The 27,605-nt window shown below is 39.9% G+C and overlaps 2 protein-coding genes across 3 annotated transcripts; one reads left to right on the top strand and one right to left on the bottom strand.

Moving 5' to 3' along the window:
* Positions 1 to 242: 242 nt before the first annotated feature.
* LOC116305694 (1-aminocyclopropane-1-carboxylate synthase-like protein 1) lies at positions 243 to 26,906 on the bottom strand. 2 transcript variants are annotated; one of them, XM_089026464.1, is made up of 16 exons: positions 26,877 to 26,906; positions 26,269 to 26,381; positions 23,613 to 23,672; positions 22,526 to 22,590; positions 21,971 to 22,040; positions 21,277 to 21,343; positions 20,705 to 20,802; positions 20,228 to 20,305; positions 19,585 to 19,685; positions 17,555 to 17,644; positions 16,841 to 16,886; positions 15,737 to 15,847; positions 3,232 to 3,262; positions 2,822 to 2,964; positions 2,188 to 2,341; positions 243 to 791 (listed from the first exon to the last, which is right to left on the bottom strand). In XM_089026464.1, exons 2-16 carry the CDS (start codon positions 26,377 to 26,379, stop codon positions 487 to 489), a joined length of 1,530 nt encoding a protein of 509 aa, XP_088882590.1. In that variant the 5' UTR covers positions 26,380 to 26,381; positions 26,877 to 26,906; the 3' UTR covers positions 243 to 486. The 2 variants fall into 2 exon arrangements, with proteins under 2 accessions (XP_088882590.1, XP_088882589.1); XM_089026463.1 differs by lacking the exons at positions 26,269 to 26,381; positions 26,877 to 26,906 and adding an exon at positions 25,140 to 25,642.
* Positions 7,200 to 8,526, top strand: LOC148912719 (uncharacterized). Its single transcript, XM_089026734.1, has one exon. It carries the CDS (start codon positions 7,330 to 7,332, stop codon positions 8,524 to 8,526), a length of 1,197 nt encoding a protein of 398 aa, XP_088882860.1. The 5' UTR covers positions 7,200 to 7,329.
* Positions 26,907 to 27,605: the final 699 nt, after the last annotated feature.

The following is a 27,605-nucleotide window of genomic DNA, read 5'->3' as shown; positions in this document are numbered from 1 at the left end:
CCTTTCCAAAAGTTTAAGTAAAGAGACTGACACTCAGCTCAACTTTTTTTGTTGCTTTTTGCCTTTTTTTGTGTGAAAGATGAGTCTGATTTTGGAGTGGACTCTATATAAGCTGCCAGAGACGCTTTCTCGTTTTCAGTTCGACCCTGTTGAGCTGCGCCAATGATTTAGTTGGGGTGGTAAATTAAATTAAGCACTTTCTGCAACTGGTTCAACAGGGATGATAAAATGCACACATCGTAATCGTTCATTATGCTCAATTTAATCACTCTGGTCCTGTTCACAATAGATGTGAGCTTGACCAATAAATGATGTTTCAAAACAGGACGTCTTCTGATAAGCTAGTAGAGCAACATTAGGAGCTGACGTATATTTTTAAAAAAACTTTGAAAGACACAGTTCTAGTGGGTTTGGTTTCCACAGGGACTCCAACTCTTCTGGTGCTCAATGTTTCTGAATAGTAAGGTAAAATAATTGACTTTGATTTCACTTATTTTTATCGTCTATACTATCAGTAAAAGCTTTGGCAAGTTCTGGATTTTCTTTTGTCCATTTTTCTGCATTATTTATCTCTAACCAGTTGCTGTTACGAATGTGAGAACACAGAGTTCGTGCTAAATCCTCAAGACTTGAAGACTCCATTGCGCATGCCTCATCTTTTTGCATGACGTCAGTTAAAGTGGATGTGGGGCCGCTGTCATGACAATCAACCTCTGTTTGCTCGAGTTTCTGTTTCTTCTTGGCTACTTCTTGACGGATGTGTTCCAAGCAAGAAAGCAAACGTTCCATTCCTATGAAGTTTGAATCAAAATAAGAGAAAAAAATAAGCCAAAGTTGTCCCTTTTTGTTTATAGCAAGCATAAAGACAATAGAGCAGTCACTGCGCATGCTCAGGAAATCAACCTCCTTAGCTATTTTTTAATTCGCTGATAATCGCAGCGGTAAAATGGCACAGTTCAACCTCGTTTCAGGAACTTATATTTCTTAGAACTGCGCGTGCTCTACGAAATAATAAGAGCTCTTGGAATGAGAATGGACTTGCTTAGGAAAAACAAACTTTTCAAGCGCGTGTCTGGGCTGTCATGGAAACGCCTTGATGGGCATCCAACAAAACCTATTTTGAATACTCATTTTATTTCGAGTAAAAAAATCGTCAAGAAAAAAAGACTTGTCATTGCTAATCACCACCTTAAAACGGGGTCGAACTGAAAGCATGTGAAGGCGCCTCTGGCAGGAACTATACAGTCCATGTGTGACCTCAGAGCACAGCTCTAACCAGTTTGTATTAGTTAGGGGTGATTTGAAAAGAGGGAGGAAAAACCAGAGGACCGGAAAAACCCTTGGGTCAGAAAGAGAACCAACCAACTCAGCTCACATGGGGTAGCTGGGATTCGAACCCCGGATCTCAGAGGTGAGATGCGAGCGTTTTACCACAACCCATTCTGACGAAAGTTTGTTGATGTGATATCCCGCGCATGCGCAATAGACGCTTTGCACCATCACGTGATGGCAGCCATGATAGGGGGCAGGGACAATAGAGTCTTTTCCCCCTGGAAAACTGAATCCTTTCTTTTCAACAATTGATTCTGGTCTAATCTGATTTACAAGAGAAAGGATTCAGTTTTCCAGGGGGAAAAGACTCTATTGTTCCTGCTCCCTATCATGGCTGCCATCACGTGATGGTGCATAGCCTCTATAGGTATTTGTTATTAATCCCAAAGCAAGAGAATATGAACTAAGAGAAGGAATCCCCGTGTTTGAATTTCTGCACGCGCATGTTACGAGCGCGCTCTACGCTGTTTGCTAAACGTTTTCTTGTGCTTTTCTTGTGTTCAAATGTTCAAATCTGCCCTCAAGATGACGATGTAGGTCGAAAGCTTTGGAAAATAAATGTAAAAACACTCCAGAAAGTTGAACAAATTACAACTTCAATTTCCTGTCGTATTTGCCAAGCTTTCGACGTGCACATTCATATCCAGGGCAGAGTCGAAATAACTGAAAACCCTCCAAAACGTAAGCAAACAGCGTAGAGCGCGCGCAGTAAATGCGCGTGCAGAAAAACAAATGGTTTAAAAATAGCATCAAACGTAACTATGCACATGATGGTTACAAGGCTGTATAGGGGGAATTCCTTCTCTTAGTTCATTTTCTCTTGTCCCGAAGCTATTAAGCTGAGTGTTGTCTTACCTAATCGTAGTTCTTGGGAATCTGTAGCAAACACTATTCTAAACCATCCCGGTTCGTTAAAGTGGAAAGATTGTCCAGGGTTAATGTTAACCTTGTGTTCTAAGATCGTGTGGTAGACTGACAGTTCCTCTTTGAATGTTCCTGAAGGAATGAACTGAAAAAGATACATAGATGTTATTTGCCACGCTTAACTCAGTCCGTATAGGGAAAAACGGTGCCAGATGTCTTGAATATTTCAAGGCCGTTAGGACAATGGCACAGGTGTTTTACTCTATCAGGACCAACTTTTAGGACGGCAAAGAACTTACTCGGTTTTTTTACATATTCACTTTTTATCTTGATTTGCAATTATTTTTCGTTATAATTTTAGCAATCCGTTATCCCAGGATACCGCCCGTTCACGCAGCCATCATCAAGCACGATTTTAGTAAACCGGCCTGGGGAAAATGTGTTTATAACTAAAAACATTTCGTGATCCGGATAATCTTTCAAAATTAGTTGACCTGAATCTCTCAATTTCTTATTTTCTCAATTTGAGACGCCATATGTTCACCCTTTTCTAGTCTTTTGTGGGTTTCCTGTGGTATTGGCGCGACTAAAATTAACGAGGCCTACAAAAGTCAAATGAACAAACCTCTCTTAAATCAACCCAGATGAACAGGCCTGCACAACTGTCCACGTAAGGTATGCCCGCCTTACGAAGACCATCACACACTATACCATAACATTCAAGCAGTCGCCGGTGGTTGGTTGGAACAAACACGTGATCAATCCACTCTGCAACACAAGAGAAATTAATAATTTGCGTGAATTTTTGCCTTCAGTTAATTTTCCTCGTCATGCAAGGCCCAGATAAGTAAGAAAAAAGGAATAGCTTTATCCATCCGCAAGATGGAAACTGAGGCATTTCAGTTGATTCCGAACCATTTATTTTCATCTCTTGTTTCTCATCTATTCAGCTCATCTCTGTAGCTTCACTAAACTAAATAACGATAGCCCCACTGGTATTCACTGGTATGCAGTGCAAGATGGTGTTTGGCCTACCTATGTCCTTGACAATCTTCATAAGAAGACACTAGAAAAATAAAGGGCAAAAAATAAATATTTAATGTGGATCGTCCGCAGGATGTCCCTAAGTCACGTGAAGCGTTTACTGTCGACTTCAGAATCCTGTCACTCTTAATGCGCATGCTCAAAAAATGAAGTATGAAGATTATCAAGCGTGAGCAGTAAGAATAACAGGGATGGATTCTAGCTTCTTAAATTCAATTTCAGTGAAAAACAAGACACCCTTTAGAAGTTGACTGGGCTGCCTGTATCACGCACAGAGGTCTAGTACAGCTGAAGAAGTTTGCAATATTAGCATTTACTCGCCCACATAAGCCAAGCTGTTCAACAAATTCCTTCATGTGTGTATATTTACCGTAAATCAGTATGTGGTTAATCTGCTAAGGTACAAATGTCAACGAGTAACTAAGGGACGGACCATTAGATAATTGATGCAGTGGGCTTTGCGTAAATCCCCAAAAAATAACGGCGAGCAATCTTGTCGATTGGCCTTACGAAATCACTTTTGTGGTCGTCCAAATCAAGCTTAAAACTCGAAATAACCTTATCACTTTTATGTTAGTTTAAAGAATTTATAATCTCATAATCAGTGAACAGCAAGTAAAGAAACTCGATGAAAGGTTTGAAGCCATCTTTTTTTTAAAGTAAACGTACAGCTAAATTTCAAACACTATTATCTTAAAATTGATAGAGGCGACTCATTTTTCCAAAAAAAAGTTCACATTGTTGGCATTTGTAAATGAGGAAAACTCTAAACAAGACATACTTGAAAGAAATGGGGGACGTGGCAAAACGAGCCCCCCCAATAATTTTATCCCTGCTACGGGTCTGCTTTTTCATCGTAAAATAACTTAAAATTGTGAGTAGACGATCAAAAGAAAGATCTTTTCGCGGCAACTTGAACTTTCTTGTTTATACCACCCAATTAATTGCTACTCAATCCTGCACTGATCCTTGGATTTCAGCAACTAACAAGAAAAGAATATGCGTAGACATTAATTCCAGACACGTGATTCGAAGCCCCACCCCCAATCAATCACTTTCATTATTAAGTGACATTATTAGATTGGCAACTGTCACATGGCAATAGATCAGACTTCACACAGGATCTCTGTATCATATAGCTCTATAACATTGTTAGTATATGGCCAAACGACCTGAAACTTGGTGAATAAGTTTTTTTTGTTGATTGGGTCTTTTCTCCAGTACTCTGACGAACCCTTCTTAAAATTAGCTTGTATTCCAGGCTAACATTAAAATACAAAAGAAATCTCACTTTTCGGGTCTTTCTTGGTGTACTTTTCCACTTTTCTTCGATGGAATTTAAGCAATAGACCTTATTCGTGGTGTGACAATGTTTTCCCAATTCAGCGTAACAAACCTCTGGGGGAATGAATTTTTCGAAGAGTAAAAACAAAAGAAAATTAATCCCCTGAGGGTTTGTCACGTTGAATTGTGAAAACATTGTCACACCACGAATAAGGTCTATTCTTCTGGTGTTTCCATGTTAGGCCCCGTCCACACGTATCCGGAAATTTTTGTATCCGCAAATTTTTTTTACGTATACGGGTTGCGTTCACACGTGTCCGCAAATTTTTGTGTCTGTATCCGGAAATTCTACGAAAACGGATACGTGTGGACGGTGAAAACGATTCGAATACGCTGCGTGTGGACGCGAACATTTTCGTATCCGCAAAAAAAAATTTGCGGATACAAAAATTTCCGGATACGTGTGGACGGGGCTTTAGATTGTGTCCATTAATTAAATTCATTAAGATAATTCCGCAGAAATAAAACCGAACATAGAATTATTATGAAACTTTGCAGGATTACTAAATAAAGTTGTAAATATTCCAGAAATAAAATAAAAATCGGAGGTCACCGTGTTGAGTTTTCGTTTTGTGCTTGATCACTCAACGAGAATATAGAAAGTTGGCGTCGCTTGTTATTGCGGATTATGCTGACAGCAATGAATACTAAAATATCCCAATAAATTTGTAATCTTGCGGATTGGCAATTTGGCTTCATTGTATCTTGAATATTTGCCCTAAAGCTGTTGAAACTAGATCTTAAATTTTGTATTAATGATCAAAACACTATTCTCTTGGCATAAACAACTATGACGAAACCTCCCAGTGAAAACACTTTCCTGGAAAACTGAGCAACTTCCGGGTCTAGACAGAGGTCTAGAGACGTTTTCTTTGGTCGATTGTGCAGCAATAAAAGAAAAATCATTTAAGAATAAAAACGGACTAATGAACCTTAAACATTTTATTTGGACATTTTTTTCAAAAAAAGGATTCATCGTTGAAGATTAAGGCTATTGTCAACCTTTGTAGACGCGCAAAATAAATTTTAGCTGAGACTACCCCGTGAAGGTTGATAGTAACCTTAAACGCAGTTCTATTTAAAAGGATAAATTGTACTTTTCCTCTGAAGGGTTATTTGATTCTGTTTGTCGGTGAAGAAATCATCTTGTACATCGACCTGTGTATCATCTCGTCAACGCGTAGTAATTCATCTAATTGTCTAGAGAGAATAGTCAGTTGTTGTCCTATTCATTCTGTGCTATTCTAAATGCAGTGTTCGATATTTTAAATGCCCATTGAAAAGAAACCATCTATTGCCATATTCACCATCGTTTCCCGATCACTAATGGCTTGACTAGGCTTCTTTACCGAGAGTTTGCCTGTAGCAGAGTTAAAAAACAGTCGCTCTTCATTACCACCAGGATTACTGTTATCATCAGGGCCTTTTTTCATATGTTCCTCGACTTGTTGTTCTTGCGATGCCGAACTCATACTGACTTCCTATTCTGGAACTTCTTGAACTTCTTGGCGTATATAGGCTTGATAACAAGCAAAGATTATCCTCACTTTACGGTTACTCTTTATATTTGTAGATTATAATAGTCCAAATGGATCTTTGAGATATTGTGGCTTAGAATGACCAAAATATTACACCCACATTCCACATAAATATGTCTTCGTGACGAGAATATCGATATTTCTTGGAATAGACCAGTTTCGAGTTTCAAATTACCGCTGTGTTCCTTGATTACAGAGACACGGCTTAAAAACGCGTGCGCATGCGCGAAAATCCGAAAAATAAAATGGCGGACGCTATCGCAGAATTTGTGCTTCAAAAACCTGCGACTTTGAATAATTTTTACAGCTTACTGGCAACCAAAATATCTAATTGATCAGTCACACTGTAATTCAAAAAGTACTTAGAGGGTGGCAGTGATGTTTAGAATGAGGTCAACATGATGGTTATCGAGATACGCTAAATTACTTTTTGGTACAAAAGTCGACAATTGTGAAACAAATTATTGTAGGTCATGTTTACGTTTTAGTCAAAAATAAGGTCGGATCAACAGAGATAAGCTTAAAATTATGATATTTTTAATCATTAATATCTGTTGTAAGTAACTGCAAATGGCCATTGAATTTGAAGTTCTGCCGTGCTAGATTTTCCCTTTCAAAATAATAAAATATTCGAAGTTAGACATATTAATAGTACAATCAACCATTGCTTATTCAACTGGGACAATTGTAATCTATATTAGATTTTATCATAAATTTATTTCATTGGAATTCTTCAGATGTAGTTATTAGTACTTGAAAAATAAAGTTCTTGGTGATAAAACGTACTCGTGGACAAGGAGACACCTGTTTCGAAGAGCTTGTTTAGAGGAACGCTAAGACCAAGGATAAAAGCTTTAGTCAATCGCCAGCGAGCCCGTTGTGCCCGCGGACATTTGTGCCTGTCATGCGCGCGCGCCCGCGCCAGTGACGCCTGTTCATTACTGTTGTTATTGGTCGGCCATCTTGCGACTACGTTTCGTTATTAAAGCTTGTTCATTCGTTTACGTCGTTCGTCGTGTTTACTGGCGTGGTGGCAGCGGTGGGATGCGACGATGAACGTAACACATACGACGATCAATAGCAGAAGTCTCGTAACGAGCCAACCTGTACGGTGGTTGGAAAACGAACAGCAAGAAACGTACACAAGAGCTTACGAAACACATTCACACGGCCTCATCAACAATCACCCAAACCATCGACTCCAAAAATGACTTCAACAAGAGCACCAAAACAATGGACACTGACTAAAAACGAGACAATCACTTCCTTCGAAGCATGGAGACAAAACCTACAGTATACATTATCTCTCGACGTAAATTTCGCATCCTTCCTTGGTGATACCGTGACGTGGCTAAAGAAATCTCGAGGCCCTCTAAGAGGCTTTACTGATGACGGTGAAGCAGTCCCTGTCGCTAGACGTCGAACAGCACAGCAAAAGTGTACCCATCTGGAGTTGATGCTTGGCCAAATCGCTAATTATTGCCCAGTTATCTCTAGAAATTCAATTGTCAAGAACTCAACATCTATCAACTCCATCTGGCAAATGATTCGCATGCATTATGGGTTCCAGTCCACCGGAGCACACTTTATCGACTTTAATAACATTAAACTGGAACATGACGAACGCCCAGAAGACCTCTTTCAACGACTGATGTCCTTCGTCGAAGACAATCTCCTCATCGCTAATGGCAATATCACCCACCATGGCGAGATTATAACCGCCGACGAGGAATCAACACCCAGTCTTGAAAATATGATCGTTCTCACCTGGCTTAGACTAATCCACCCGGACTTACCAAACCTCGTAAAACAACGATATGGCACGGAACTTCGCTCCAGAACCCTCGCATCGATAAAACCAGAAATCTCCCAAGCGTTGGACTCACTGCTTGACGAACTACGCACAGCCGCTGATTCCAAGATACTACGCGCTACAGCGTCAAAATTTAGATTCCCTGCCTCACGTGAACCAAACAAATTGCCAAACAGTCGCCGCCCAACGACTTCCAGACGCCCCAGGTCATGCCCACTATGCAAAGAAGCAGGCCGCGCAGATCAACAGCATTTCCTAAGTAAGTGCCCTTACTTACCTCCTGAGGACAGACTCTTCCTCGCCAAGACTCGCTCGACAACCAACTATGAAGAGGAAGTAGAAGAAGACGACGATAACCTAGATCTGTACGCACCTGATCAAGTTGACAGTGAAGCGTCAGCCCACGTCCGACGAACCATACACCGTCCGACGCCACGACCACATCTGCTGGGCCCGCCCAACCGTCCCAGCGACTCCTCCCGAAGCGGCTCCACCCTCAACACTCCCCGTTACAGAAGTAAAGCCTACCCCGCCGTCCTCAGGCAGCGTAAGTCTAGATCCAGACAAGCTACTTACAAGTTCCATGCGTGACCAATTCCAGAAGGTCCTACAGAAATACGACAACGTCTTCAAACCGGACATTCCAGGGTACAACGGAGCAGCGGGCCATATAGAAGCCCGCGTAAACATGGGACCGGTACAGCCGCCCCAACGTAAAGGGCGCCTTCCTCAATACTCTCGAAACCAACTAATAGAGCTGCAAGAGAAGTTTGACGAACTGGAAAGAGACCAAGTCTTCCAAAAACCCGAAGATATCGACGTGGCAGTAGAATACCTGAACCCCTCCTTCCTCATAAAGAAACCCTCTGGCGGTCATCGCCTCGTCACTGCCTTTGCAGACGTGGGACGGTACAGCAAACCCCAACCATCACTCATGCCAGACGTTGACTCCACACTACGCACCATTGCACCATGGAAGTTCCTGATAAAGTCTGATCTCAGCCGCGCCTTCTACCAAATACCCCTTGCTAAAGAATCCAGGAAGTACTGCGGCGTAGCCACACCATTTCGTGGCGTACGCGTTTACTGCCGCTCCGCAATGGGAATGCCCGGCTCAGAAACAGCACTCGAAGAGATGATGTGTCGAGTACTTGGTGACTTCATCCAAGAAGGCTGCGTGGCAAAGATAGCAGACGACTTGTACTGCGGAGGAGCAAGCCCCGAAGACCTTCTACCTATCTGGGCACGGGTCCTGGAACAGCTTGACAGGTGCAACCTTAGACTCTCACCAACTAAAACGGTCATCTGTCCAAAGTCCACCACCATATTAGGATGGGTGTGGTCCCAAGGCAAACTATCTGCAAGTCCTCATCGCGTCGCGGTTCTTGCATCTTGTCCTCCTCCAACTACCGTCAAAGGCATGCGCTCTTTTATCGGGTCCTACAAAGTCCTTAGCCGCGTCCTACCAGAGTGTTCCTCCCTAATCGACCCCCTCGAAGGCGCAATCTCGGGTCTCCAGTCACAAGACAAACTTACGTTGAACGAAAGTCTTCTCCACAAGTTTAAAGCTGCTCAGCAGGCCCTCACGTCAACCAAAGCCATCGCTCTACCACGTCCATCCGACTCCTTATGAATCGTAACAGACGGCTCCGTAACCAAACGTGGCCTCGGAGCAACACTATATGTGTCCCGTGAGAACAACCTCTATCTTGCCGGATTTTTCAGCGCAAAACTCCGCAAACACCAAGTCAACTGGCTGCCCTGTGAAATTGAAGCACTGAGTATCGCCGCGGCCGTCAAGCACTTCAGCCCGTTTATAATACAGTCTGAACACCGTACTTGCGTACTCACTGACAGCAAACCATGCGCCCAAGCCATCAATAAACTCTGTCGCGGCGAATTTTCCGCAAGCCCTCGGGTAACATCATTCCTAACTACCGTTAGCCGATATCAAGTCACGTTGCAGCATTTGGCCGGTACGGCTAACCTCCCTTCAGACTTTACGAGCCGCAACGCTCCAGAGTGCCAAGAACCAACATGCCAGGTGTGCAGTTTCATCAAAGAAACAGAAGACTCTGTCGTCCGTGACGTGTCCGTTCAAGACATCATCGACAACACCAAGTCACTTCCATTCACCACGAGATCAGCCTGGCGAGAAATCCAAAACGGATGTCCCGACCTCCGCAGAGTCCATGCCCATCTGAAACAAGGAACTAGACCCTCGAAGAAACTGACTAACATAAAAGACATCAAACGCTATCTAAACGTAACGTCCATCTCCAAAGACGGCATTCTAGTAGTCAAACGCAACCAACCTTTCACCCCCTCATCTGAGGCAATAGTAGTACCACGGTCCGTACTTGATGGTCTTCTCACAGCTCTCCACGTTCGTCTAAACCATCCATCTCGCAACCAGCTTCAGATGGTTGTACTACGCCACTTCTTTGCGTTAGACATGAACAGTGCCCTAACCAGGGTATCCTCGTCATGCCACCCATGTGCCTCCTTACGGAAGTTTCCAAGTTCTCTCGTAAACCAATCATCTGAAGAACCACCCGACGTCGTCGGCATATCCTTCGCTGCTGACGTTATCAAACGACAACGACAAGCAATCTTACTACTCAGAGAGTGTTCGACATCCTACACCAACACTTGTTTAATACAAGACGAAAAGTACGACACCCTGCGCGACGCCCTTACACGCCTCATTGTGGAACTACACCCTTTGGACGGTCCAAGAGCAGTCATTCGAGTAGACCCTGCACCAAGCTTCTTATCTCTTAGCAACAACGACGGTCTAAAACACTTGAACATTTGGCTCGATGTTGGTCGCATAAAGAATAAGAATAAGAACCCAGTCGCCGAAAAGGCTATTCAAGAGCTAGAAGAAGAGCTTCTGCGACAGGAGCCCGGAGGTGGACCCATTACTTCTACTGGCCTCGCACTAGCAACAGCTCGTCTCAACTCTCGCCTACGCCATCAAGGTCTCTCCGCTCGTGAACTATGGACACAGCGCAGTCAATACACCTGTGACCAACTCCCACTATCTGACTACCAGAATATAGTAGCGCAGCACCAGAAGAGGTCCACTAACCATCCCCACAGCGAAAAGTCCAAAGACAAACACGGAGTTGCCGCACCTCAGCCACAGATTCGAGTGGGAGACATAGTTTATTTGATCGCTGACCGCGACAAACTACGTGCTCGTGACCGCTACATCGTTACAGAAGTGAGCGACCCTTGGTGTTACATTAAGAAGTTCACCGGATCCCAACTTCGCGCCACATCATACAAGGTCAAGCTATGTGAGTGCTATGCCGTTCCCGCTCCCCTCGCCTCCTCCCACACTAGTACTCAAGTAATCCACAACGATGCCGACGAAGACTTCGCCACCGTAGACCCAACGTTAGCGTCAGAAGAACCAAGTCCACCAACACCCCCATCGGAACTTATCCGCCCATACGAAGTTGACTTACCAAGCTGGTGTAAACCAAACAATCAAGACAACGCATCGGAAGAAGACACCAACACAACCCCAGAAACAACTGAGCAAGACCCACCACCCTCGCAAGTCACTCTCACCGTCCCACTGCCCATCAACAACGAACTCAGCAGCGAAGAATCTCCCTCGAGACCACAACGAACACGCAAACCCCCAGCCTACCTCAAGGACTACTTCCTATATTGAGACATTATGCGACCTGTAGATGTATGAACCATAATAACTTTGTTATCCAGTTAATTAACAGAAAATAAGGAAGAAGAAGATACTGCGCCAGCGAGCCCGTTGTGCCCGCGGACATTTGTGCCTGTCATGCGCGCGCGCCCGCGCCAGTGACGCCTGTTCATTACTGTTGTTATTGGTCGGCCATCTTGCGACTACGTTTCATTATTAAAGCTTGTTCATTCGTTTACGTCGTTCGTCGTGTTTACTGGCGAATGATGAAATGTTGTGATACAAAGGATAAATATCTTCTTTTACTTTGGAAATCATTTTTATGTATCTCTGATCCTCGACCTACCCAAGTTCAAGTCTTTAGTTAAAGGGTATTCACCAAAAGCTCGGCAAAGATATTGGAAGATTGTCTTTTAGTTTGCACTGAATAGGCTTCACATTTTTCTGCAAAATTTCAAAACTGACTTTTTTGTTCTGATGTTTTTTAAAATCTAAAGTTTGTTTTATTGAATTATTTTTGAGTGACATACTAGATCTGAAATGTCAGAAAATATTAATAGTGACAATTTTTTCTGGTTCTTCCAATCTTGTTGATTCAAAAACTAGGTTTGGGTTTACCAATTTTCATAATAAAACTTTAAACAAGTTTTCAATGTGAAACTATTTCAGCCCTTTTTGTATCATCTTTTCACAAGTAGGTGCTGGAATATTCTACTATAGCTTTAACCTAGCTATTCTGCATCTTGAGGGTGTTAGACAGAAAGAATTGTTGATATATTGCTATATTGAAAAATCATAACCTGAAAGTGGTTATCATTAATTTTAATAAACACATATACAATGGAATTAATAAACCAATTTCTTTTTTTATATTTTCAAAATATTTTCACAACAAAGGTCTCACCCTCAATATCACTTATAAGTAACATTTCAGTTCTAGGTTTAGAATTGAAAACTGATTCAACAAAAGGAATTCATGATGAACCAGGAAGGTAGAGTGATGTAATCATCTTTTGGGTGGGATACAATCATACTCCTAACAACCATCCCATCATTTAGTATTTTAGTGTATCAAAACAGTTGAAAATTGGAAGATGGGGTATATATTTATGAGGCAATGTGAGGGGAAAATAACTATTAGCAAAAAAAAGAACATGAAAAAACCCAATATTGTCTTTAGGAATTTTTCCAAGGCCTATTAATTAAAATTTGCAATTGTGTATCATAAGGGTGCTTACAGTGTATTCCTTTACTCTATTAAATACATTGTATCTTGGTAGATGGAAAATCTATCTACTTTGGTTTTTAACTTTGGTAATATCATAATTCTCAATTCTCAGAAAGGAGTAAATGTATTCTAATTATTATGATCTATAACAAACAACACATGCCACTAGGTGTACTAAATATAAAAGAACCTGCTTGTGCACCATATAGGTGGGTAAAAACAGGGCAAAACTACTGATTAAAACTACCCTAGACTGTTATGAAGGTTGACTGATGAAATACACAATGCAAATATAATGTCGAGATCACTTACCTTTACAACCAACAACATACGATTGAATCAACTAACAAAAACAAGGAATCTGATGTATACATGAAACACTACTACACTGTGAGGGAATTAGCATTTTGGATGAACCCAAAAGCAAATTATGCCACATAAAGGGCTTTCTAGTCAGATTACAATTGATGAAGAATTTCATTATATTTAAACTAAACATGGATGTGAAAAAGCCAAGGATTCCAAATGTTGTTTTACCATGCTTATCTAAATGAGTACCTGATTATAACAGGTTTTTGATAAAACTCAGAACCTTGACAACTTCTGCTTGTCTATAAATGTAGCACTAACATTAAGTGGAAACAGTTTTAAAAGCTAACTTTTTTGTTTGTAGTTGTTTTAATATTCTCCTGTGCATGACTCAAATGTTTAAAGTCAAAGGAAAAAACATCCTAGCTAAACTGGCTGAAGATATGAGGAAGATCAAACTGAGTACTTTACAATAGAGATTCTCCCATATCTACTTAACATAAATATTAAAAACTTCTTCATTGATATTGTAGAAATATCAAAATTAAATGAAAAAAGTATGATTGCCATGCAAGCACAAATGAAGTGGCATTTGATTAATTGCTAATATTGAGAATAATAAAAACCCTTTTCCTGAAAAAATTATAATTTTTCTGAGGAAAAAATGCTTTTATCAATGGAATGTTCGCTTCTGCTTTCAGACTAGTTGAATGATAAATATTCCCATTGTACGTTGTTGTTTTTTCGCCAAGAAAAACCTAAAAGGAAGAATTATCTAGGAATCTAACACACGATATCGAAATTACAGCAACCCAGTTGAACAGATTTAACATAATAATTGGAGTAAAGCATGCTCATCTATAGTTTTGATTACATATTTTCAAATTTAAAGCACTCACGACTATATTTACATTATTATCTTGACAATCGAGCAGCATTTATAGGTCAGAACTTTGGAAAAGACTTAGAATAACGGCGCAATAATTGCATTTCTTCACTGTCTTTTTATTCAAATACATACACTTCGATGACTTGTTTTTGTCCGAATAAGACTGAAAACAATACAATTAACCATTCACATAAGATCAAGATACTCATCTGACTTGTTTTCTTTATCAATTACGGCATTTAATCCAGATATGTTAGTAAAAAAACTTCGATTTTCGGAAAAAAATAGCGCTCGACAAGAATTCTTTCTCTTCCGCCATTTTGAACTGACCGCCCGCGCTAAATTCAGCGGAAAACCACACTGCGCATCCTCACTTAATATATTGGATTAACCAATCACGCGTTTTTAAGCCGTGTCGATTACAGACTCATTTGCACAGGGTTAGCCTCGTATCAGTGTCTAAATATTCACAAATACCAACAGAAAAGTAAAGATGTACAGTTTCAAAATTTATTTAGCAGCTAATTTATAATTTGCTTGACCTTCCGCTTATTGAACGATGTGTTTCCTAGAAATCGGGCGATTCCCTTTACAAACTACATGACGTAGTCATGCGTGCATTTCCGTTTTTCTTCTTCTTCAATAATTCATAAGTGAAAGAAGAGATAACTAGCTAAAAACTAGTGTGAGCGTCCAAAACGTCAGTAAGTTTTTTCATCTTTTCACGGTGTAGAATTTCATAAGTGTTTTAGTTAGACAAGGATGGTGCTCCATTTTGCTTGCCGTTTTCTTCAAATATATTTTTGTCTTATGAGACCAATATCTAGATAATTTATCAATGCGGAATACATGAAAAAAAAATTAGCCTATTTATTGAAAAGATAGATGCTCAGTGCTCACACTCAATGCACATTTGCAGATTCAAGCTAGACCCCTCATAATAACTCGTTTCTACGCTTCCCGTATCCACAAATTAAAAACCAAAATCCGGACCAAAAAGAAAAAAGATAAATCCGCAAGTTGTTTCCTTTGCAAGATCAACCAATTCGTTAAAACGTTACTGTGAATCGGTATCCGAACTGAATTATTCTCTTCACAAGAGAGGCAAGCATAGGAACACGAGGCAATTTTCGAGTGCTCTACAGCTCCCAGCGTGTTTATATCACAGCACAATTACATAAGCAGCCGTTTTATATTGCTTTTATTAAAAGAAATTGTGCTTTGATTTAAACATGGCCAATCAGCGCGCACATTATGTCTTAAATATTCTATCCAGTCTGCGTAGCGGCCCCCCCCCCCCCCCCCCCCCCTCGCCAAAGCGCCGCCACGCAGGCTACCAGCCAATCAGCGCGCGCGTTTTTTATCAAATATTTCATAAGCAGCATTATACAAAATGCTTCTACCTCTACAGCTGCCAGCGTACATATTCATATCACATTTAACCGACATACGCGCGCGTTGATTACTTAATTCTTGCTTACGTCAGAAATGTGGCAATAGACCCCTTAGTTTGATTTCCTAAAGGAAATGTCTGGGGGACAAAACAATAGGCCGTCTTTTCTTATGCAGGAAAAAAAATCCATTATTTCGTCCCCTAGAACAAAGCCTCTCGGGACTCAGCGCAAGGGGTCTATAACGCTTACAAAACAGCGATAAACTCAAGATTGGAATAGCTGTGGTAATGATAGGGCGAGTTTACCTGGGTCGAGGTGGGAACGGACTGGAAATAAGCCACCCATTTGAGAGCATCAAGTATTTGCTTATTCCATGTGTGGAGCACGCCACAACGAAAACCAGATATGCCAAAATCCTGTACACAATAATATCAGAAATAATGAATCGTCACGCATGAAACTCCATCCGTATGTGTCATTTACTTCATATGAATGTAAAACTCTCGGTGCCGTATGCGTGCCTTACCGTGACCGTGATGTTTTCTAGAATTTTGAGTGGCTGATTATTTTCTAGCTTAATGTGATTGGACTGGCAGTGCCAGTACCTTGGCGTGACAGTGTCCGCGCCGTGTTCATGCCATGTTCCAGGTATTTGATTTGATGGAGAGTAAATTCTCATGCAATGTATACGTAACTGGTCTGGCGCATGCCTTGCCATGTCACGACAGCGTTCGTGTCGCGAGCTTTTCACAGTCAAACGAAAGCCGCTCTATAGCAAGCACACTCCTTATTAATATGAAAACGTCACTGTACAGACTTGCTGTACCCTGACCGTGATGGCGCAGTGTAGGAGCATTTTGATTGGTAGAGCAAAAATGTCACGCATTCACTGTGACTGCACGTATTCAAAGGATGTCGTCAATTCCGCAGCGTGACGTAATGTTACAAATGAAATCTGCTCTAAGTAACTGTTAACAGACGTAGGAACACGTCGATGTGGTGAACACTGATTCAAGTAATTTTTATCCATTTTCTCATTAGCAAACCACTTGTAGCTTACTTACAGGTGCTGTTGAGAAAGACTTCCCTGAAGACAACGCGATCTTCCTAACATTGAGTGTCTTTCTCCCATACACAATAACCTGAAGCCTGGTTCCCACTAGCGACGTAAGCAGACGCAACTCCATGTTCTTACTTTGAAAAGAAGCGACGCAAGCGCAAGATAACAAAATATATTTTTTTCATTGGCTTGTACTTGTGGTGATACTAGCGTCGCTGGTGAGAACCAGGATTTACCGCCCTTTACTCAAATATGTAACGCTTATCGCAAGCCTCCCGTGGGCTGTGTAGCAGATCAAGCCGATACATAAGAGTTGCGAAAGAAAAACTGTGGTCAGCATGGTGCTTACCTTACTGAACCCCCATACCACGTGAAGACGTTGTCTGTCTGGTATACTGAAGTAAGAGTATGGAAATCAATGTCAGTATTTAAGAAGTTAATGGATGGCTGGGCGGTTGGTTGGTTAGTTACAGGAGCGTAACAAGGCCTAGGTCATAGTGGGGCCGTGCATGTACCATTTTCCCGCCATTACACATGCATATACTTTTCATCTTTAGAGTTTTTCGTCATATCCACAGGTTTAGTAAAACTATAACTTTAACAGGGTTCCCAGCCTTTTTGAAGATATCCCTGACTTTTCCCTGACTAAAGAACAGTTTTCACTGACCTTGTTGAGCCGCATGGGCAAGCATGGGTCACATGCCTAACTTTTACCTATGCCCCGCTCTTATCCTATTACATAGGATACCCAACATAGTTAAACTGTCCAGCATAAATGATACTGAATACTTCAACATTTTTTTCATTTTTTGGAAAGGATTTATCAGTCTATTCGAAAATTGCAAACAGTATGAGTATCACACGGATACTCATGGTTGACTTTAAACAAAATTCCCTAACTTTTCCCTGACTTTAGGTGAAAATCGCAATTTCCCTGACTAAATAAAAAATTCCCTGACTTTTCACTGACCCCTGGGAACCCTGTTTCAGGGGGGGGGGAAAGGGGGGGCTGGTTAGTGAGTTTGTTGGTTAGATGTCATGACCAATAATCTTTGACACTTACTTGGTAAAACTTAAGATACTTTTCATAGAATGTCCCTCCTTGAATATAGATAAAGTATAAATCTCATCTAGTATCACATGAAGAGTATGCCTAGAAGGAATACAAATAAAAGAGCTTATAGTACACTCAACAAAATTACTCAACTCTGATTAGTCGAGAGAAGTACAATTATAGCGTTAATTGTACTCCGTAGGAGTACCGAAACAAGTCGCTATGGCAACACGGCCAAAACAATGTCAAAACAATTATTTTCTATCGTTTCTAAAGCCGTAAGAACTAATCTTTTTTATGCATTTCAGTTGCGCCATGGACTGAAAATAAGCCGCCGAATAGACAAAGATGAACGGCGTCGCTTCGCATTTTTTATTGAAATTTTGTTGGGTGAACTATAAACAAAAAATCGCACGATCTTCTCGTACAATTTGGAATCAAATTGGAATCAAATTGTACTCGAGATCGTGCGATTTCCTATACAAATCAGTAATAATGAATCAATCTCTATTGATGGTTTTCACAGCGGCCATGTTGGAGGAATTTAACAAAAGAATTGTTAATGAATTCTTTTGTTATATCCTCCAACATGGCCACCGTGTCTTTTGTTATTTAATTCTCTTGGGAATGGTTGAAAACCATCGATTGCAAGTCTGGTCTTCGCCGAGACCACTCTCTAATTTTATCGATGAAGATTTTGTGTTAACTAAAACACCTATTTGTAGAGTGCAAACAATTAATCCGTGAAACACTAATTACTAAATAGTACAAAATAGTGCTAATTAAACAATAGAAAACAATGGAATTTGCATGAAATTGTGCTATTTAGCATTACTAAAGTTTCACGGATTTACTGTGGTCACTCTATTAAAAAACGTTGTCGATTGGACATGCTGCAAATTGTAATATATTAATATATTGTAATATATACAGTCAAACAACGTAGTTTCCTTTAGATTGGAATATGAGCGTGACCATTGAGTTAGAAATAATATTTTAGTATTTTAGTTAGAAAACATTAAAGCACAAAAATGATGTTTAGTCTAAGATCCCCCATTTCAGATGTCGGATCGACAACGTTTATTCATAGTAAAACCAGGAAACAAATGTGTATAATATCATGATAAAATGACAAATACATCACTAAGATTAAAATATCTTATGTTGGCTATAAATTAAAACAATGAGTTACAGTCGGTTTCACATTGTTTTACACGATCGAGTTCGGAACATGTTCGGAAATTGCCAAGTTGGCGACGAACTTCAGAACTTTGAAACGAAGTTCGTTATGAACTTTTGAAATACGTGAAGACCGGGAAAGAACCAAGTCATGGTGGAAATAGGAATCGCAGTATATCAAATACTGTAAGCAAACACAGCCAAGCATGTATGGCAAGGAAATCCAGAAGCTCCTGGTTGAAAATCAACTTTGTTTGCTGCAAAATAAGCCAACCAAGTTCCGAACTTCGGAGGGAAGTTCAGAAGTTCATAACGACCTTTGTCAGCAAGTGCACCGCCAGCAAGGAAAGAAGAGGGCTACATGAATATTGCATGTGCTGAAAGTGCAGGTTTACAGCAGACAAGAGAATATTCTCTTGCAGCAGAATAAAAGTTGATATATTTTCTCGAAAATTCTAATTCTCACATGTTAAGGCATTTCTGGGCAGAAAAGAGGCTAGAATACAGAACAGCCAATGAAAGATTAGCACCTGGTGGTAATAGAGCAGTTTTCATATGACTGTGATAAGCTCGTAGCACGAACATAGTCATGCCACTGTACGACATACGCCTGACCAATCACATTGCGAGAATTTACTCTCTATCCAATCAAATACCTGAAACATGGCACGACATGGGACGGACACATCATGTCAAGGCCACGGTACTGCCTAAATGCCAGACTAATCACATTGAGCAAGAAAAAAATCAGCCAATCAAAATTCTATAAAACATCACAGTCACGGCAAGGCTTGCATATGACACCAAACTTTTCACAGTCATATTAAAACTGCTCTAGATATATACATCAAAAGTAGTACCTGTGAGCAAAGTCCAAGTAGCTCTGTAGCTGTTGTGCAGAGTAAATGTTTCCTAGTGGATTGTTAGGGTTGGTCAGAAGAAGACATCGTATTGTTACATCCTAAAACAATAAGAATGTTAAAAGATAAGACGGAAAAAGAGAAGGAAACCAAAATGGAAACTTAATTTTTATACAATCAATGTTTGTAGAATGATTAAAAAAATGTCTTAGTATTTACTGTTATCCTATTAGGATTGCGGGCAGTTGAGTGTGTGCATGTGTTGGTGGGGGGGGGGGGGGGGGGGGAAGTAGTGATGGGGGTGGGGAGGGTAGTGATGGGGGAGGGTAGTGATGGGGGGATCATTTAAAAGAAACCAGACTCGAGAGAGGGGAGTCACACAGTACTTGCAGAATAAACAGATGTGAAACAAGGGAAGGGCCATCCTTTAGGCAGTTTCAGATTTGTTCTATGGGTTACAGAGTGAATCCCACAACTCTCCCCCCCCCCCCCCCCCATATAAAAATGGTCTATTAAAATAAGGCAATATATAATAATGCTGTAGTACAAAGATATCAAGTGGATCTCATCTTGGATATGTTTCTATCTTGGCTCCTGTTTAGCACGTATAATAATGATCATTGGCTCCCTGTGTGGAACAAACCTGCTCTTTAGCATCTTTCATTGCTCTCTCCAGTTGATCAACTGTCAGTTCAAAAGGTTGGGTTTGTCCTGGTCGAGGCTGGAAAAATATTAAGTATAACAGGTTATGGTATAAATATTCTAATGGTCTATCACAAATGCTGTGCTCTGATTGGCTGAGGTACTAGTAGTATATATGTGATAGAACACTAGTATCAAAAAGTGACTTTGCAAGACCATGAGAGCCTTATTTTGAAATTTGAGGCTGAGACAATGAATCCCAAAGGGGAAAATGAGACTTGGAGACAGCAATGAGAAAAGCAAGACATACAAACTTAAAGAAAGTTTTACAAGACCCTGTTATGTCTCAGGACTATTTGGCACCCCTTCTAGATAGTGAGGAAAAGATGAAGAAATGAGAGACCTTACCATTTTCAACAAGTCCAGCAATCAAACCAAAGACCTTAGACGTGAGATATAACTGAATGGAGTAACCTACCTTGCTAGAAAGATAGACAGGAAATGGTACGGCTTGTGCTCTGATGGACAGATCAGCATCAAACCCACCATAGTATGGTGAAGGAATGAGAATACCCTCTAAAGACGACAACACAAGGGATCAACGTTTGGGTGGAACACATACATACATACACACCTATCTACATCTACCCCTCCCCCCTGGGATAATCATGTTTATGTTCAACATACAAACCTACCTACATCTACCCCTCCCCCCTGGGATAATCATGTTTATGTTCAACATACACACCTACCTACATCTACCCTTCCCCCCTGGGATAATCATGTTTATGTTCAACATACACACCTATCTACATCTACCCCTCCCCCCTGGGATAATCATGTTTATGTTCAACATACACACCTATCTACATCTACCCCTCCCCCCTGGGATAATCATGTTTATGTTCAACATATACACCTATCTACATCTACCCCCCCCCCCCCCCTGGGATAATCATGTTTATATTCAATATACACACCTATCTACATCTACCCCACCCCCCCCCCCCCCCCCCCCCGGATAATCATGTTTATATTCAACATACTCACCTCCAGGATCAGTCAATACTGTAGTCAATGCTTCCACTACTGAACAACATCCATTTAGAATTAACAACTGGAATAGAAATAAGGTAACTATGGTTATGTATCAGGTGCGATTCTTGTCTGCGCATGGCTCCTCCATTCATTCCCCTTATTTACTAGTTACTAGTACACATTTATAAGTATATTATTACTCCGACGAAGGACTAGCGTCCGAAACGTCAGTTTTTTCATCTTTTCACGGTGTATGATTTACCTTTTCATCATTTATTTACTGTTTCATTAGAAACACCGACGCAGCTCACACTAGTTTTTAACTAGTTATATCTTCTTATAATTATATTGGTTTATAATATATTACAGTGCAATTAACCAAAGCCACCCAAATAAATTTTAAATCAAATTTAAAAATCACATCTTTGACACTGAATAACAAATGAATTCTGGAATTTGACTTTTTATGTTCACACCTCAGCATCTCAGACCAAACACCCACTTGTATAGAGTAAAATAAATATGCTTTTAAAGAAAAAAATATGAACATTCAAAAGAATTCTATTGTTTAAATACTCAATCATGATTGGCTAATTTGTATGAAAATTTGTCTGGATGGCCTTGGTTGGTGTTGTCTCACTGCAAGACTTACATAAATTGTTGAATTCAATATTAATAGAGATTTTTTAAATATTAGTTTCCTTACATTGCTTGGATCGACTGGTTCTACTGGTTTCATCATGTGATCAAAAAGGTCTGCTATCCCTCTCTTGAACCTGAACAATTTTAACACAAGTTAAGGTAGTGATGTATGCAAGTACATTTAACAGTGCCAAGCAGAGAGGAATAGATTTAGTAGGAAGGAGAGACAAACAGTGGAAAAATATAGGCAGAAAATCTTTATTATCTACCAATATAACTAATACTTCAATAAGTTTTTCATTTGTTTGCAGCTCTAGGGAGAAATAGCTGAAAAATGTAGTAAAGAGCAGCACTTTTAAAAGGTAATGGCTGATCAGTCACCAGTGATACATCACTAGCTGGCCCGGTGTAGTAGTTTCACCTTCAGTGGTCATACCTCATTTCTGGCTCAATGTTGATGGTCAAAATGACCAGCAAGGCAAACATTTGACTGGACAATTTATAATTTTGGCCAGACATTGTCTGATGAGCAGCCATTATTTTAAGCCCTGAAATAGGCATACATGACTTGTATAAAATACTAATTGATTGTCAAAACCACAGGCTGTGCAATACTTACTCTGATAGTCCTCCAAAGTCACAGTAATGAGTATGATGTTCCTCGATGTCACATGACTCCTCAAACTAATATTGAAATTGTCATTAATATAACATTTATTAGTTTTTTTTATCGTTTATTAATGCTAAAAATACATATACAAATCCGCAAGAAGTCCTGTTCAAGCTAGGTTTGAATAGACTTCTTTAGCGTCACAGGCATATATTTAAGACCACATGTTACTCTATTGAGAATAAAATAATTTGTTTGAGTGTGTTGTATCCACATTCATGTGTCTTCTCACGTACAGCAATTACCGGCGTTTGCATTGCTACGCGGCCACCCCAGACAAAAATTGCGACGTGCACTTTGCAATAGACTGCCATCAATAAAAGAAGTTGACGTCATTTACATGAGTTTGGATCGGCCCGGATAGGCCCAGTGAGTGGCTCATAATACTTGTAAACAATCGACAAGTTTTGGCACCTTTTGAATCACACAATGGTGTCAAGGTGTTTGATTGACGGCAGTCTATTACAAAGTGCATGTCACGATTTTTGTCTTGGATGCCCGCGTAGCAATGCAAACGCCGGTAAGCAAAGAAATAATACATCAGGGAATGATAAATGATCTGAAATAACTAAAACATAATGCATGACCAGCTAAATGGTGAATTTTGTTTCAGCCAATCACAGCATGCTTAGCTGTTTTGCTGCCACCCCTTATCCCCAGGCTACTGTACTGTAACTAAAATAAAGACATACATGCTTACAAGAAGCATAAATATGGAAAGGAAGAATAAAAACAATTTCACTTCAATGCCATGTTTGCTTCATTCTTTCAAGCTCCAAGAATGCTTATAATAATATTATTAGGGCTGGTCATTTTGTCCACTCACATGCTTTGTGCCCCCTGGTTTACCACTCAGCTAGAAGGTAAAGAGACAGGTTTATTCTGTCCTTTACTTAAAAGCCCAGAACCCCCAACTCTTCTCCTTCCAACACGACTACTCTTAGGAATTACAAATCTGTTCAGTGTTAGTCTATGGAAGAGGTTTGGACCCCAAACTGGAAGCATACAACATCATCTTATTATAACTCAATGTTACCTTTGTCTTTAAGACATCATACATTAATTTATTTTCACTCATTCCTAAATTGATAATCCCCTACAAACATAAAAAGCACAATTAATGAAAGCATTGATCAAAGACTAGAAGCATTGTAAGGTTTCATATGGAGTGAAAGGACTGCATGGGATACTGGACAACTGTTGACCATGCTGGAGAAAATGAATGCAGTTGTATAATACAATCTTATGAGCTCCATAAATAAACAAATAAACAGAAATCAATAGATATAGAGATATTCATGACATCCTTTTTGTGTGCTGTTAAAACCCATTTCTTCCACGATATGAAACTTGGCAATGCTAAAAGTTTTTCAAATCATTTAATATCAAATTGCCCTATTTCACTATGATGTCACTGCTTGTTTATGTGGGGGATAGAATCGCCAAATCCAATAGAAAATTCAACAAAATTTGCTCCTAGCGAAACAATTTAATCTAAAATGGCCTGGTTTTCAGATATAACATATGTTAATATGTACTAAAAAATATTCTGAGTGTTTGCTGGCTATTCTACTTCTCTTCATGGATTGATACAGGTTTTAGAACAATTTTCGGTGAATTTGTGTTGATTTGACCCCCTCCGACGACCATGATCCTTTGCGTTTAAACAATAGATGTTTTGATGTGACGTCATAGTGAAATAGGCCAATTGATAATAATCCTTTCTGAAAAGGCACTACATTTAAGTCAAATTTAAATGGTTGCTAAGAGCCTGCATGGCCAGCCCTGGATCAGGTGCAGTTTGGTCACAGGCTAGCTCCAAAGTATTTTTTTCAAGTCAAGTGTATCCCATTCAATGTATCAGTACGTACTCATATACATGGGCAGCAAGGGAAGAAAGAGCAACAATTAGTAAGTGGTAATTAGTAAAGTTGTTCAAGAATTATTGTCCATACACTGGTTACCTCACACATACGCAACAAAGTGAAAGAAAGGAAGTGCTCAGCTTTTCTGTTATCAAACCCCGGGGGGGGCCTCTGGGAAAAACAGTACCAGGGATGCTCGTCAGAAATTCTCAAAAAGGCCCCCTAAAAGATACCGGAAGTCTTTAAAAAAGGGCGTGGCTGAATGATCTTTAACCCCTAAGAGATATCACAACAAATAATATTAAATTTTATATAAAAAGCGTCTAGGATAAGCCATATCGATGCGCGCTTCTCTCCTTTTCCGACACCCTAAGAGATACCAGAAAATACTGATTTTCAAAAATTATATATTCTGCAGATATATTCTTCAAATGTCATTAATGATAACAATGATTGAGGATGTAGCTAAATTTGTTCATAATTTCATATTTTTGAGTGATTTTGTTGGAAATGTTCGATGGATTAACTCTCGATACAAGTGCAAAATCCTTCGAAAAGATTTCTTAATAAATTTCTCACGATTCAACAAACTAAGGCAATATCTTTGTATCAAGAATTATTATATTGCACCAGGAAGGAAGGATCTTGAAGTGTTTTAAGAGGAGAAGAACAGAGCTGCAGGATTCAAGAACTATTACCTGTGGGTTTGTTCGTTGATGGAAGACATTTTGACAAGTTGTCTTACACACAGGATGACTAAGAGACGGCTGACATTTCAACAACTGCTCTCCACGATGGGATAAGCAGCTAGACATACTTCACGAATGATTACTGAAGTATTTTAAGTGTTTTTGAAGCAGAATCACTTCATCAGCTGACAAAGAAATCTTTTTCTCAAGACAAAAAATACCCGGGAAAAGTTTGATGGCAGTGTTAATTTATTCATAAACCGTGAAGGACTGGAACTGATTTTCTTTTCTTATTCGTTCATTCATTCTTTTCTCTTTTCTTCCCTTCCTTTCTTTTCCTGTGTGTCTTTCTTATCGTTTCTTTGCTGTCTTATTTCATAACTCAAGTTTCTTATCGTGTTTTTCGTCCGTGTAAACCCAATAGGAAACCAATGGAAAATGTCCAACTGAGTCTGAGCACCGATAAACTTCATTTTGAAGATTTTGAGGTAGAATTATTTGTCTTATGCCAAAGCATCTAGAATTCTACTTATTCCTTTAATACTATGTAACTTTCGTGAGGGACGGGGGGGGGGGGGGGGTGGGGGGGGGAGGGGTTATAGAAAGCGAATAACTCCACAATCACTCCACTGACATTGCACTTACCTAAGGCGGGTAGCCTGTGGTACAAGGAAAAAGAAGGCCCACGCTTGCGCACAAAACCAATACCGGCCGGAAATGCGCTCAATCTCGTACCCCAGAGACAAAGCATGCGCAGTAAGAAATACTAGTAGTAAAGACTCTGGGTACGAGATTGAAATGCGCTCTGTCAGACTGTCGGGCTTCAAAGATTATAATCATGATCGAAGCCGGTTGGACTCTCTTACTTTACATTATTACAAGTTCTTGAATCAACTTCGACCTGCCTTACTGACTTGCCTTCATATGAACAAATCCCCACACAGAAAACTTAAAACCTTTAATAACATTAATCAAAACTACTGATGAGTTTTGTTTTCCCTTCAGTACTTTTTTTTAAAGGTCATAAAAATCAAGTTCAATATAAATAAATATTGATCAAGTACTTTCAATAAGTCTGTTATGATAGCATATACATGTCATATATAATAGAAAGTCAAGACATTTGATTCGTACGTACCGTTGGGTTCTTAAACTTGTGAAAACCATCCTGGAGTATTTTTAACCAAGCATCGGAAAGTATAGTGTTGAAGTTTTGTAATCTCTTTCCACGTTCCGACATACACGACATATCTATATAAAAGTCACTGTATCGATCTTGCTAATATAGATATGAACAAGATCATGCATATAATTTATGAGTGAAGTATATCTTCACCAGTCTTGAGTCACCGGAAGGATTCATTGACCTTGGTGACGGTATACAAAGACTGGTCATATTGGATTTCACTGATGACATGTCACGTGCCAGTGCGGGGGGATCAGAAGGGGAAGGTAGTCGAGTTGTGAAGACTGAAATCTGTATCTGGTATCACACCAAATCATTAGGACAACCACAGGTAGCCCAAGCTTGCTTTCTGTGGTGTCCAGTTATAAGGAAATGTATGGGGATTCTTCAAAAATTTCAATAAAATCATTGAAACGTGAAATAAAGCCTCAAAATTTACCTGATCATTGAGAAATAGCGTTTCTTCAAATATAAGTTTATCAAATAGTGTCAAAAATTGTTTTTGCCAATATATATTTGTCAACTTTGCCTCAATTGAATCAAATGATTGTCATTTCTACCTTAATTGCTTCACCATGACTCTACACGGTTCTGGTTCATCCTGTGACTTTTCGTGCACGTAGGCTATACTGCCCAGGATTGTCCCCTGCACACACAGCCGGTCGTGACGTACTAAAAGGCAGTAATACGCACGAAAATAATGGGCGCGTTGAGTAACTCACGTTTCCTAATTCAGATATTAGATTGCGTAAGTCTTGAACAGAATAAGAAATTTTAGTCGTGTTAGATATCACTGGTAAAAGTTTTATTTTCATATGGTACAGAATAAGTTATTCAGTGTCGGTAACTTGGTTGCACACCTTCTGAACAAAGCTAGCACTCAGTATCAGTTATATATAGTGTAGTTAATGAGTTTTGTTGGATCTGACCAGTGACAAGATCACTCAGCAGACAGCTCTTGAAAAGGCTTAGGTCACTAGATGTTATTTTCATTGTTTTCTTTTGTGTCTATTTGACTAGATATCATACACTGACTACTAGAAACTGTTTCATGGTCTGAGGAAAATCACTCTACGACAATAGTTAGTTGGCAGAGATAGATATAGAGATAGATGACCCCTTGACTTTTATATCTATACTGTTTGACTTTAGACAATGTTAATTTCAAGTGCATGCAGAAATTCACCGTGCAATATCGCTGTACCAAGGGCGGAAGGAAGTACTCAGATTGTAAAAGGGCGGAGGTGCTCATCGTACCTCTTAGGGTGGCACAAAGTTAAAATGACCAC

The sequence above is a fragment of the Actinia tenebrosa genome, unplaced genomic scaffold (assembly GCF_029948245.1).
Source record: "Actinia tenebrosa isolate PJP-AT-01 unplaced genomic scaffold, QUT_ActTen_1.0 PGA_scaffold10__47_contigs__length_13832649, whole genome shotgun sequence".
Lineage (NCBI taxonomy): Eukaryota > Metazoa > Cnidaria > Anthozoa > Actiniaria > Actiniidae > Actinia > Actinia tenebrosa.
Note: the sequence above shows the minus strand (reverse complement) of the source record. Positions and strands in the feature narration are given on the sequence as shown.

What these genes read in the sequence shown, in the direction of transcription:
- LOC148912719 (XM_089026734.1), top strand. Translation starts at nt 7,330, where the DNA reads ATGACTTCAACAAGAGCACCAAAACAATGGACACTGACTAAAAACGAG.
- LOC116305694 (XM_089026463.1), bottom strand. Translation starts at nt 25,256, where the DNA reads ATGTCTAGCTGCTTATCCCATCGTGGAGAGCAGTTGTTGAAATGTCAG. An exon ending in GACTTTGGAGGACTATCAGA is followed by an intron (nt 22,041 to 22,525) that starts GTAAGTATTGCA and finishes AAAATTGTTCAG; the next exon opens with GTTCAAGAGAGGGATAGCAG. An exon ending in TGGTATGGGGGTTCAGTAAG is followed by an intron (nt 15,848 to 16,840) that starts GTAAGCACCATG and finishes TATTGTGTACAG; the next exon opens with GATTTTGGCATATCTGGTTT.